Genomic DNA, 12,412 nt, shown 5'->3' with positions numbered 1-12,412 from the left:
GCGCTTGTAGCCGCTCATCTGCTCGCGCAGCGCTGAGCCCTGCTCATGCTCCTGGATCTGCCGCGTCACCAGAGACGCTGTGCGGATGGTGGCAAAGTGGTCTCGGCCGCGGCGGCGTCGCCCCCCGCCGCCCCCGCCTGAAGGACCCTGCGGTTGGGAGTCCACCTCGGGCTGGTAGGGGTCATCATAGATGTTATCATGGCTCTGGGCAGAGGGAAAAGGAATTGTGAGGAATAGTGGTGAGGAAAACTTCAGTCGCTGTTTGTAGGAGGCAGTTGTTCCCATGATGCAGTTTTTTGTTTTTTTTTCCTACTCACTTACAACTTACAGTCCCAGTTCTAGTGCTCCACTGTCCTGCAGTTTCAAATATTGGCTGCTTTACCACACCTCATCCAGGTCATCAGCTCATTACGTACTACATAATGGGAAGGATTTAAATTGGGCTCCAGGTCTGGGGTTGAAACTCCCAGGTCTATGAGACCTGATTTCTCTCATCAGGCAATTATGAAGCTCTTTAAGGGCCGAGTAGGACATCTTAGAGCAGGGAAATGCACACTAACCTTAGCCCTGTAGCAGATGGCCTCTTTGAAAAGGCACACTGCTCAGTGGGAGAATTTCACAGCACTCTGTGATCTAAAGCCCAGTTTCCTTGTCCCTTCCACAGCCTTAACAGTCAGAGCCCAACACTACAAACAATAACGACGCAGCAACATTAACTTTTCTTTCTCGCCCTGTGGGATACTGACCAAGGGTTTGTGCAGTACAGAGCTGTTGGAGGTGACTGTGTGCTCGCCCTCCTGCATCATGGCCATCTCGCCACTGTCGTCCGAGCCGTCGGCCAGGCTGTTAACGGAGGAGCTCTGGGAGCTGGCACTGATGGACATCGAGGGCAGCGAGTGCGAGCTCTCCATGCTGTTCACGGTGCCTGTGCGCAGCATATACTGCTCCACGTCCTGCCAGTCAAGGACCAAACGAGCAAGTCACAGCTAGGAGACTGGACATGACAAATTAATAATGCATATGCAATCAATCACCTTTTTTCTTTTTCTTTTTTTTTTTTTAAGCTCCAAGAGATGTTACGCTTGGAGCTGAGCCCACAGTTTTTGGCCATTTCAACAAATGTGCTGTTGCACTCTCAGTTCAACTGTCAACCATGACAACCCATCAAAGAAGTATGTAACAGGTTAAAAATATAAAAATCAGGTAGTAAATATTCTAAATATCAGAACAGCAGCTGCGGAGGATGCTTCATGGTACACAACATTCCTTTTCTCCATATCTGCACCATGTGGCTTGGTCTATTTCTAGAACATCTTTTTGTTTCGCTCCATGTATATGCAAAGTAATGCAAGATTAATTACACCGTTTTAGTTTACACAGATCACATTCCTTTTTTTGCAGGCAGATATGAAGGCACATTACCTACGGTTTTTCAAAACCGTATCTTCAAGATGTGGCTGACAAAATTTTGTCCAGATCTTAGCAAGTGGTTAAACCAAATCAATGATGACTAGCTATAACTGGTGAAAGTGAAAGTGAACGGCACTGACTACCTCCTCTTCCTCAGCGCCCTCAGCAGCAGGGCCATTGTGCGTTTCCTGGAAGAGGATCTTCTTCATCTTCCGGTACTGCAGGTTGTCCAGCTCTCGCACTGCGTCTTTCGTGCGTGCAATTAGATCCATCACAACGGTCAGTGGACGCTCCCGGCAAAGGAAATGATGCTGTGAAAGAGAGACATAGAGAAACATTTTTATATAGAGATATCCTTTAGCAATACTTGGCCATCTAAGTCACTATTCTAAAATCAAACTAATATTCTTTACCTAACTGACCATCTACACTGTGTAAAGGTAAAGAGTGTAAACATGGACTCATTATCCTCAACAGTAGAGAGCAGGCCAGCGACCAGATATAACACCATGTTAGTTTTGAAAAGCCCACGATACAATAAAATGGCGATTGATAAACTCATGTACCACCCATAATTTTTCCATTTCACATGAAAATACGCTTCAATAAGGAAGTAAAATATGGCCTGATAGCTGACTCTATTTGACCATAATTAATGACCATTTTCAATTTTTGGCTTACAGTTAATTAACAATTAACTGAACTCTACTGCACTAAAGTTTTCCCCCTTTCATTTTCTTTTTTTGTATACCTTAGCTCAATTTTTCAGGTTATCTCCAAAAGGTTAGAACTCATGTGGCTACATTCTCCCTTCCCAATATCCATTAATCATGGAAAACATGAGCATGCTCATCTTCCTTACACACTGGCATCTTTATTAGATACACCTTGATATAACTGGATTGGAGACACTTTTGCCTTTAGAATTGCCTTATTTTGTAATTGCATAGATTCAATGGAGACATTCCTCATAGATCTTGGTCCATATTGACATGATGGCACTTCTCTCTCTATTCTCAAAAGTTCCTGAACAAGCAGTCTACAATCAATTATCTCTTTTCCTCATGCAGAACCAGATCGCAATCAGTCTGGCTACAAATCAGCACATTCAACAGAAACAGCCTTCATAGCAGTGATGGAGAAACTTCATGCTCCCAAACTGTCATCTTCAGAGTCTTGATTTTTCTGGAAGCTGCCTGCATCAGATTTAAAACCTGAATGCTTGCCTACAAATCCAAATATGGACCAGCCCCTCCATACACAATGTCAATGGTCAAAGCCCAATCCATACCCTCAAGTACTGCTCGGCTTGAAATGCCATGCTTCAAGTCTCTATTTTCTATCCTGGCTCCGAGATGGTGGCACAAAGTTCCTCTGGCTGTCTGGACAGCAGAGTTCCTTGCATTCTCCAAACGTAGACTGAAGACCCATCTATTTGTGGAATATTTTAATGATCACTGATCCTGCTCCTATGTTGACTAACTGAAACTCTGTTTGTTATTGCACTTATCATTGTCCAAGATTAAGTGTAAAACATGTATAACCTTTGAGATCAATGCTGATGCCTAGATTTCAACAGCTTTCTAGTTCAATGGCATCTTGAACTCTAACCTCCTGTATTGGATGGAATACATTCTATGAGTAATGACAAAGCACTTTTGTAAGTTGCTCTGGATAAGAGTATCTGACAAATGCTGTAAATGTAAATAGCATCACACAGTTGCTGCAGATTTGTCGGCCGCACATCCATGATGCGAATCTCTTGTTCCACAACATCCCAAAGATGCTCTACTAAATTGAGATCTGGTGACTGGAGACCATTTGAGTACATTGTCAGGTTCAAGAAACCAGTTTGAGATTATGTGAACTTTGTGACATGGCAAAGTATTCTGCTGGAAGCAGCCATCAGAAGATGGTTGCACTGTGGACATAGTCAGCAACAATATTTAGGTAGGCTGTGGAGTTTAATCAATGCTCAGTTGGCATTAAAATGTCCCAAAGTGTACCAAGAAAATATTACCCATTCCATTACACCACCACCAGCCTGAACTGTTGATACAAAGCAGGATAGATCCATGCTTTCATGTTGTTTACACCAAATTCTGACCCTACCATCCAAATGTTGCCACGGAAATCAAGACCATCAGGCCAGACAACGTTTTTACAATCTTCTGTTGTCCAATTTTGGTGAGCCTGCGCAAAATGTAGCTTCAGCTGCCTGTTCTTAGCTGACAGGAATGGCACCCTGTGTGGTCTTCTGCTGCTGTAGTATGTCTGCTTCGAGGTTCGATTTGTTGTACGTTCAGAGATGCTCTACTGCACACCTTGATTGTAATGAATGGTTATTTGAGTTACTGCTTCCTTTAGCTCAAACTAGTCTGGTCATTCTTCTGACCAAACGACATCAACAAGGCATTTTCCCCCAGAGAATTGCCACTCACGGGATTTTTTTTTTTTTTTCAAATTATCCTCTGGAAACCCTTGAGATGGTTGTGTATGAAAATCCTAGCACATCAGCAGATTCAGAAATACTCAGACCAGCCTGTCTACCAACAACAATGCCACATTCGAAGTCAATTAAATCACCTTTCTTCCCCATTCTGATGAGCGGTTTGAATTTAAGCAGGTCAACTTGACCATGTCTACATGTCTAAATACGCTGAGTTGCTGCCATGCGATTGGATGATTAGATAGTCGTGTTAATGGGCAGTTGAACAGGTGAACCTATTAAAGTTGAGTATATGCTTGTGTGTGTACACACAGACACAGATTTTCTAATTCATACAAAATTATGATTTTTTATTTTTTATTTTCACAATATATTGTCTATGTTTTAAATGGTCAACTAATGTTTTGATATTTTTAGACTAGGTTATAATACAATCTGAAAATGTTTCAGGGAACACCACCATCTGCAACAGTTACATTTCCTCTCCTATGAATTGCCAAAATATAAAAACCATGTTTCCTTTTTTAGTTTCCTCTAACATTTTCAGGGCTTTTTTTTTTTTTAAACAGTCCTTTCTATTCCTCTATACATCCTCTCTAGAGGGCGCACAGGACTGCCAGTGATCTCATTAATATTCATGCTGCCCACCGTGCCCCCTGCCTCTTCACACATTTCAGAATGCTGCACTTTCAGTATGTCAATTTGATGCAGTTTTTAATGAAATGCAGGAAAATATTGCATCTAAGCATCTAACAAGATTCGATATAAAAGACTGCATATCATTCATCAACAGTGACAGCAAGCAGAATTCTTCATTTTACATTTACATTTATGGCATTTAGCTGATGCTTTTATCCAAAGTGACTTACAATTATGACTGAGTACAATTTGAGCAATTTAGGGTTAAGGGCCTTGCTCATGGGCCCAGCAGCGACAACCTGGCAGCAGTGGTGCTTGAACTGGCAACCTTCTGATTACTAGTCAAGTACCTTAACCACCTTCTTCATGCGAGAAAGAACCTTGTGGTCTCTTGGCCAACACTAAATAAAGTTTCTGAACAGCAAAAGAATGCTTGAAACCAGTGTAATTAAATTCACCTTGAGCAGTACGTCAGAGGTAGGTCTGTCCTGGACAATCTTCTGCAGACAGGAGTCCACAAAATTTCGGAAATAATCTGACCTGGGGAAGGTAAAAAATAAAAGAAAAAAAAAAAAATATATATATATATATATATATACAAAATATAATACCTTTTTTTAAAAGCACAGTCTGATAAGTGTTAGAGAAAGGAAGGTGCTAAAATGTGAAGGCATAAAAGGCTGCCATTTATGAAGTCATCAGTGAATCAGGTGTGAAGAGAAACCAGAGAGAAATAAGATAGATGTATTATAACTGGGAATAGATACATACAGGCAAGAGAACAGACTGGGTACAGATATATGACAGCTATAGAATGGATGTCTCACCAGTGATTAGACTGCAGGACTGGGCTTTCATTCTGGGCGATGTGGTATAAGGCACTCATAGCATTCATGTTAAACAAGGGAGGCTTCCTCTCCGCTGTGTGTGAGAAAGAATCAAAGAGTCTAAATGAGTTGAGTAGCACTTATTGTTTTTAACATATCAAAGGAATGCCCATTTTTGAACAGTCATTTGTCACTATGACATTCAAATGCACCCACATTCTCAAACTCTAGGCATCTAGTACCAACTTGACTACTGGCTTTTCTTTATTAGCACTCTTACTGCTCCTTTGAAGTTGCCCTGCTGTACCGATGGTATTTTAAAAAGAATATTCCAATTCTTTTTTCACCAAAAACATTGTGGCATTAAAACAACTGTCATCCTGAAGAATGAACTCCCATTAGTTACCACAGGACAGAGAATGTAACTTCTCTGAGTTCATTTTAATGTGACTGCTGAGGCCACCTCCGAGCACATCAACTTCAGAGTGTAAACAAGTGTGAAAAGTTTATAATGAAGTTTAAGTTTAAAAACGTGAAGACAGGTAATTACAACTAATGCAGCCAGAATTGCACCTTTTAAGCCAATAGATCATTCATGATTTTTTAAATATGTGCATTTGAACATGTAAAAATACAATTAAAATTCATACAGGAACCGGAGGGAGTTATGCACAACTATTTATTTGTCTGCAGTCGTAACACTACTTTCCCTGAAGCCTGATACACTTCTGTGCCCTGTGCAAGCCAATGGGAGGTCTGTTTTGCATTGTTTCATGAATTTATTTATTCAAGAAGCTGAGTCTTCACTAAAAAACCTTAAAAATAATTTTAAAAGGACAGTAAATTATGTTTGAGAAACTTCCTTGTAAATCTCAGACTATGCAAACAAGATGTGTCATAGTTGGCTAGAGACTAATAGACTTACACATTCAAGAGTTGCACTGCCTAAAATGTATTTGTTTAGCATACCGATGAAATGTGCCTTTCACTGTTTCAGTGTTTTACTAACCAACAGTATAGTCAACTGCAGTGCTACTCAATTATTCCACAAAACACAAGTAGTCTGTCACAAACTTCTCCAAAAAATGTCAAAAAAAGCAACAAGCCACTAACTCAGGACTTTATCATCTTAAAAATGTTTAAACTAAAAGCTACTTTTCTTTAAAGCATAGTCATATTTACACATTTAAAATTAACAGTCATTGTGCTCAACACCTCTGACAGCAATCAGGATCCTGCAGTTATAGCTGGAGATTTTGTGGTGTTCTTTTCCCCAAAACGTATTGTATAATTGGGCATGCAGCAACCATGAATAAATTAGGCCACTGTTAGTACAGCATTGACCTTCAATTATCAATACATTATCAGTACATGGTTATTCTCAGACAAGCTCCCAGGTACTCACCCAGCTCTATACAGGTGATGCCGAGTGACCACACATCCACTTTCCCATCGTACTGGCCCTCATCCATGGCCAGGATAACCTCTGGAGCCATCCTACACCAAGGACATGCATTACAGTTAACAGGTGATCCAGCACTGGATGCCAGCAGAAATGTTCTGATATCACATTAAATTAACATCGGGAAAAAAAAACACATGCCATCTAATGCTAAATTATACCGAATCTTAAGAGATGCAACATTTATTAGGAATGACTGGAATATTCCTAAGGACTGGGTCCGGTGGTGGCTGAAGCTTGAGTGTTGTACCAGTAGGGCGTGCCAACAAAAGAGTTGGCAGGGGCAACAATGGAGGCGGAGCCAAAATCTCCCAGCTTGACCTGGCCTGGTTCAGTCAGCAAAATATTTCCGGCTTTCACATCCCTGTGAGGAGATATGCAAAAGATCTCTCAGTGACAGGCCCGAATCACCCAGAAGGCATCACGGAACAAGGGCAGGTTGAACAGGCAATACACAAAAATAAGACTTTTACAGATAGAAATAATTCAACTATGACTAAAAAGATAAGTGAATATAATAAAGTACAATCACTGCTCATTTTCTAAAAACAATTATATATTATAAAAATTGGTAGGTTAAGAGTTAGAGACTAACATGTCCACTGCTATAAACCCTTTGCATTGGTGATATTTTAACCCTTCATTGACTGTTAATTTCAGCCTGCTGCACCACTACTGGAATGAGATTTGAGTGACAGAGCATTCTCAGTACAGCAGTGACATCTGTACGTGTAAAATCCCTAGAAACACTCTCCTGTTGGGTGCCAGCATAACACCCACTGCCATGTCTGCCACACTGCTATGTGGAGAATGGTCTGCCACACAAAAAAAAACTGACCAGTGATGAATGAAGAGGGTGATCAACAACAAATTATGCTCATCAGTAGATGGTCTATAGTCTGTAATAGTCCATCTTTAAATTGTACTTATAACATTGTTGTACCCCAAAGTGGTGAGTTTAGGTGCAAGCGAGTGGCGAGTGTATAATCAATGATGTGTGAAACAAGGATAAGAAATCTCAGGGGAAAAAAAAATCTTATGGTCCCCTCCATAAAAACCAACCACTGGAGAACAACCGAATATTACAGTGGAAAAAGGCAGACAAAAGCACTGCTGCCAACACATCTAGGGGGGGAAAGGGTGACACTACCTGTGAATCATGTTGTGGGAGTGAAGGTACACCAGGCCCTGCAGTGCGCCATGAATAATCGCTGCAATCTCTACTTCCTGCAATGGTTTCTTGTGCACTAAGGGCAAAGAGGAAGCAAGAAAAATTCAAAGTTCTCAATTTTCCCAGGACCCCTTCAGATTTTCACTGCATAGAAATGCACTATGAGAATAATGGCTGAGTAATAGTGACAGCATCAATCTGGCTATACTAACAATCTCATACACATTTCAGATTGGGGAGAGCGGCCATCAGAGGATGCAGAGAGATGCCACACATGCATTATGTATCTATCTTGTGCTGAAAAGTTGAACTGTAGATCGTTGTTCAGCAAAGCAACACATATGGCAAGTATGATAGCTTTTTTATTTTATTTATAGTTATTTTAGCATTAGAACACTCACAACTGAGATTTATTTGTTGTTCATATTTCTACTTCCTTATGTTCACCAGGATTACCAACGCTTTAGCAGGCCTGTAATTTTTGCCTATGCAATTTGTGATTTGCTGGCATGGACTACTGTCTGAATCTAAACTAAATAACTAGATATCTGTGCCAACCAAAATATTTAACATTGTTAACTGAAAATTTCATGATGAAAGATGAGCTTTTTGAGCTCATTTGTGACTATTCCCACAGCAGAATAAGGTACGGCTATGAGCAGGAACTAACAGATAAACTGCCGAAAAAATCCTTAAACTGATTTTTTCATCTGCTAAATGGGCAGCAAGGGCATATGGTACAGATGACATTTGTGCAGTGGAACAAATAACCTTTTCCTTTTCTACAAGCCAGACTCTTTTTGTCCTATAACTCACCTTCTAACAGGTCAGATGCTGAACCCAAACAATACTCCATCACCAGCTGAGGGAGAGACATTGGGTCCAGAATTAGGGAGGCAGAACAACTCCAAAGTAATGCTGATGTCAGATCATGTCTTAACCATCTTGGCCAACATTTAAAGGTAACATTAGTTTGTGATCTACATCACAATCACATGTGGTGAGAATGCCATTTTGAACCCCTAGTTACATGTGAGGCAATTAACAAATTTCCAAGGCAAAGCATTTAAAGCAGTTGAAGATCTATAACTTCCTATTTATGTTTAAGAGTAAGAAATCTACATGTTTATCAGTACTGACAGACTTGGATGGATAGAATTTTCCTATCAGCAAATTCCGAGAAACACTTTACCAGTGTAAGCAAGGAGATGTTGTTGTAGAAATTCTATAGTAGTGAAAGGAAATGGTGCTACTGGGTCAGTACCATTCTTTGCTTAGGGCATTGTGATCGCTGCCCCTCCCATGTGAGCCTGCAAACTCACCCATGCTGTGTGCTCTCTCAGGTAGCAGCCTCTGTACTCCACAGTGTTGGGGTGTTGCAACTTCTGCAAGAACTTCACCTCTTTGATAATGTCCTGCCACTTCTGCAACAGGAACAAAAGAACAATGCAATGTCAAGTCAGGTGATTATTTGGCACTGACTTCCTTGTGCTGAATAGACAGACTGGGCTCACATGCTGCTCTTGTTGTGAGCTTGCCTTACTACACATTCAACTGTGCTTCAATTTTCACCTCATTTGATTGCTTGCCGCTGTAGGACATCTTCTTGATGGCCACCACCTCATTGGTGCGGATGTCGTGAGCCTGTGAATGAAACAGGAGAACATGGTGCCTGTTTTATCACTAATTATTGAAATAGGGAGCTGCATTCGCCCCACGGAGGTTTTTGATTGGCCACACTTACGAAGTACACGGCTCCAAAGCTGCCATGGCCTATCTCGCGCAGGTCTGTGAAGAGCTTTTCCGGGTCTTCCCTGTAAAAGAGCTCAGCCACCTCCGGATCCTTCAGACTCCCTGCCCGCACACTCGACGGCATGGCCAGCGCCTTCACAAAACCACACACACATATGCAAACTATGAAAACTCCTAAAAACAATGTACCATTATAAGACAACCATGCATACCCATGGATGGCATACAGCATGGAAAGTCAGATATATAAAAACTCTCTCATGCCAAATTCAAAACACTCGTAAAGAAAATGGGTTGCTGCGCTATTTTATTACAAAACTAATGCTTTCAGCTCATAACACTTCAAACAGCACAGGATATAGCACTCTTTTCATGTGTTGCTTTGCTAATAAAAAAAAAAAGGTTCAGGCCTATATTCCAACAATTTATGAATAATTGATTCCCACAACCAATAATAGAAACTCCACTCAGCCACATCAAATGAGATGCAGTGACACATGAGCAGAGCAGCAGGTCTACTACATAAAACTAAGAACTCGCTTAAGAGATTTCACAATGTGACGCTGGTGCAATCCTACTGAACAATGCATACTTGATGGGTGTTCTGCTGTCTGAAAGGAAAGACATTCAACCCCTCAATAATTGTCTGCTATTCAACAGGAACATTAACAACAAATTTTTTTTACCTACAACCAGATTTCATATTAAGTTACAACTGCACATCACAAACAATTAAATGGCACAAACACACAAAACCTTCAATTTTAGAAGGGGTTAATGTTTCGTTTTGATTATTGCATTTTCATGCAATTAACAAGGTTGCTCTTCAGTCAGAGCCTAGAGGTTTGCCATATGACAGCTATGAAAGTTTATGGTATTATAGCTTAAAACTGAAGTGATAATTCATCCATGGATGAGGGAACTCGGTATAAATTTTAAAAATGCTAACCATAGTTTTGTCAGACACTCCAGTTACCGAGCTAACTTATTTATGTGGACAGAGACTATATTCTAACCTCAGTTGTAACGAATGACTACTGAAATTTTCAGACGCAGGCCTGCACTACAAAGGGGGAAAAATCTCTTGAACAGAAATTAAGGTTGTTCCACCTCCAGATGTTACTCAATGGAAACATTCGTGACATTGCTCACTTGGAGAAGCGCATTTGCGAGGAATCTTCTGCTGTAATATCAACCCTATTTTAAGGAAACGACTGTCAAAACAAAAAGAATCGCAACCCAACGTAATGCTCACTGGTGCGAGACTTCATGGTGAACCGTGTTCACGGAGCATTAGCAACAGAAAAACCTGACGCCAATACGACAGCATGATAAAGATCATTTTAATTCCCAAAACAGCACAAAAACATAATTTGCCTTTCTAAAGAATACAATGCCTGTCTTCCCAAGCTGTCCAATAGATTAGCAGACCACAGCTAAATTCAGCTTGCAAGATAGTTAGCCAAACCAGCTAAGTGACGCGCTGGAAACTCGTCGAAACAGCAATAGAAAGCAACGGATTCGGGCGTTAGTTGCTTGTTAGCGAGCTAGCGGTTTCAGACGACATACAAATTTTATATATATATATATATATATATATATATATATATATATATATATATATATATATATACACACATGCATACATACATACATACATACATACATATACACTGTACCAATAATATAGGAAGCCGCCAAACTAGATGACATGTTTGCATTTAAATGATCAATTAACTCACCTAGTTAGCACAAGCTATTAGCTAACCAGACCGTTAAGGCTTGCGGCGGAGACTCCAAACATAAAATCTCAGCCAAGGCTTACAAAACACACACAATATGTGCACATTGCATGGAACGATTACACTGCAACGGACCTAAAGCTAAATACAATGAACTATTCGAGAGAACGGCTCTCTGTTTTCACCTAGTATTTAACTAGCGATACGATAAATAATTTATGCAACAATCGGTCTCACCGTGGTTTACAGGATCCACTGTAGCTAGCCAAGGCTAGCTAACTACGGCCTGAAGAGGAAGAGGTCCTTTCTTCTCCGCCCTCTCAGCACGAATTAGTCATTTAAACGTCGATCCATTTATTTATTTAATACCGTTATTGCCCAGAAAATGGCAACTCAATTTTAAACTAAAAGTGACGTTTGCAGGACAAGCAAGTTAGGTTTCTTACTACCTAGCTCTGGGAGGTAGTGGTAGCTAGCTAACGCTAGCCAGCAGTCCAGCTAGTAGGGCATAATCAGCTGATTGTCAATGAAAGCAGCTAACCATTTTAAAGTCTAATATTCCACCACTCCCAGTCCCATTTTGATCATATTTGGTCATTACGTTGGTGTCATTCGTATAAATAGCGGCTGTCTAACTCCAACAATTCCATTTCCATTCTCTGGATCTATTTCGTCCGCTTTTTTGTTCAGTACTTGATGATGGCGGAGCGGGGCGGGAGCCGACCGGAAAACGGAAAAGCGAAAAAGCGAGTTGCTCAGTACACGTTTCAATGCAGCAGTCGCCTCCTGTAGGCTACTTGTGGATGTAGGCTTTCCTGTCGTATTTTACGCCCCTGTTACTTGGGACGCTTCATAAATGAAGGTGAACTATAATATTAACATTATGCTTATATTTAATTAATGTGTATTCTTTATTCATAGGGAAATGTTTTTACACTTCTAGTTGAAATGTAAAGATGG

The 12,412-nt window shown here is 40.6% G+C and overlaps 1 protein-coding gene across 7 annotated transcripts in view; it reads right to left on the bottom strand.

Moving 5' to 3' along the window:
• Positions 1–12,170, bottom strand: part of taok2b (TAO kinase 2b) — a 34,773-nt gene extending 22,603 nt beyond the window's left edge. For 4 of the 7 annotated variants that reach the window (XM_035533598.2, XM_035533599.2, XM_035533594.2 and 1 more), the window contains exons 1-13: positions 11,690–12,170; positions 9,703–9,843; positions 9,531–9,602; positions 9,281–9,382; positions 8,775–8,820; positions 7,938–8,034; positions 7,038–7,151; positions 6,731–6,822; positions 5,326–5,419; positions 4,957–5,038; positions 1,551–1,721; positions 747–953; positions 1–204 (exon numbers count right to left, since the gene is read on the bottom strand). The exon at positions 1–204 is cut by the window's left edge and continues 168 nt beyond it. In XM_035533598.2, the coding sequence (XP_035389491.1) occupies positions 1–204; positions 747–953; positions 1,551–1,721; positions 4,957–5,038; positions 5,326–5,419; positions 6,731–6,822; positions 7,038–7,151; positions 7,938–8,034; positions 8,775–8,820; positions 9,281–9,382; positions 9,531–9,602; positions 9,703–9,834 (1,413 nt within the window). In that variant the 5' untranslated portion in view covers positions 9,835–9,843; positions 11,690–12,170. The remainder of the gene's footprint in view (positions 205–746; positions 954–1,550; positions 1,722–4,956; positions 5,039–5,325; positions 5,420–6,730; positions 6,823–7,037; positions 7,152–7,937; positions 8,035–8,774; positions 8,821–9,280; positions 9,383–9,530; positions 9,603–9,702; positions 9,844–11,689) is intronic. The other 3 variants (XM_035533600.2, XM_035533595.2, XM_035533597.2) reach the window with 1 other exon arrangement.
• Between the last annotated feature and the right edge of the window lie 242 nt (positions 12,171–12,412).

This window comes from Electrophorus electricus, chromosome 15 (assembly GCF_041902795.1).
Source record: "Electrophorus electricus isolate QZ-2024a chromosome 15, ASM4190279v1, whole genome shotgun sequence".
NCBI lineage: Eukaryota > Metazoa > Chordata > Actinopteri > Gymnotiformes > Gymnotidae > Electrophorus > Electrophorus electricus.
Note: the sequence above shows the minus strand (reverse complement) of the source record. Positions and strands in the feature narration are given on the sequence as shown.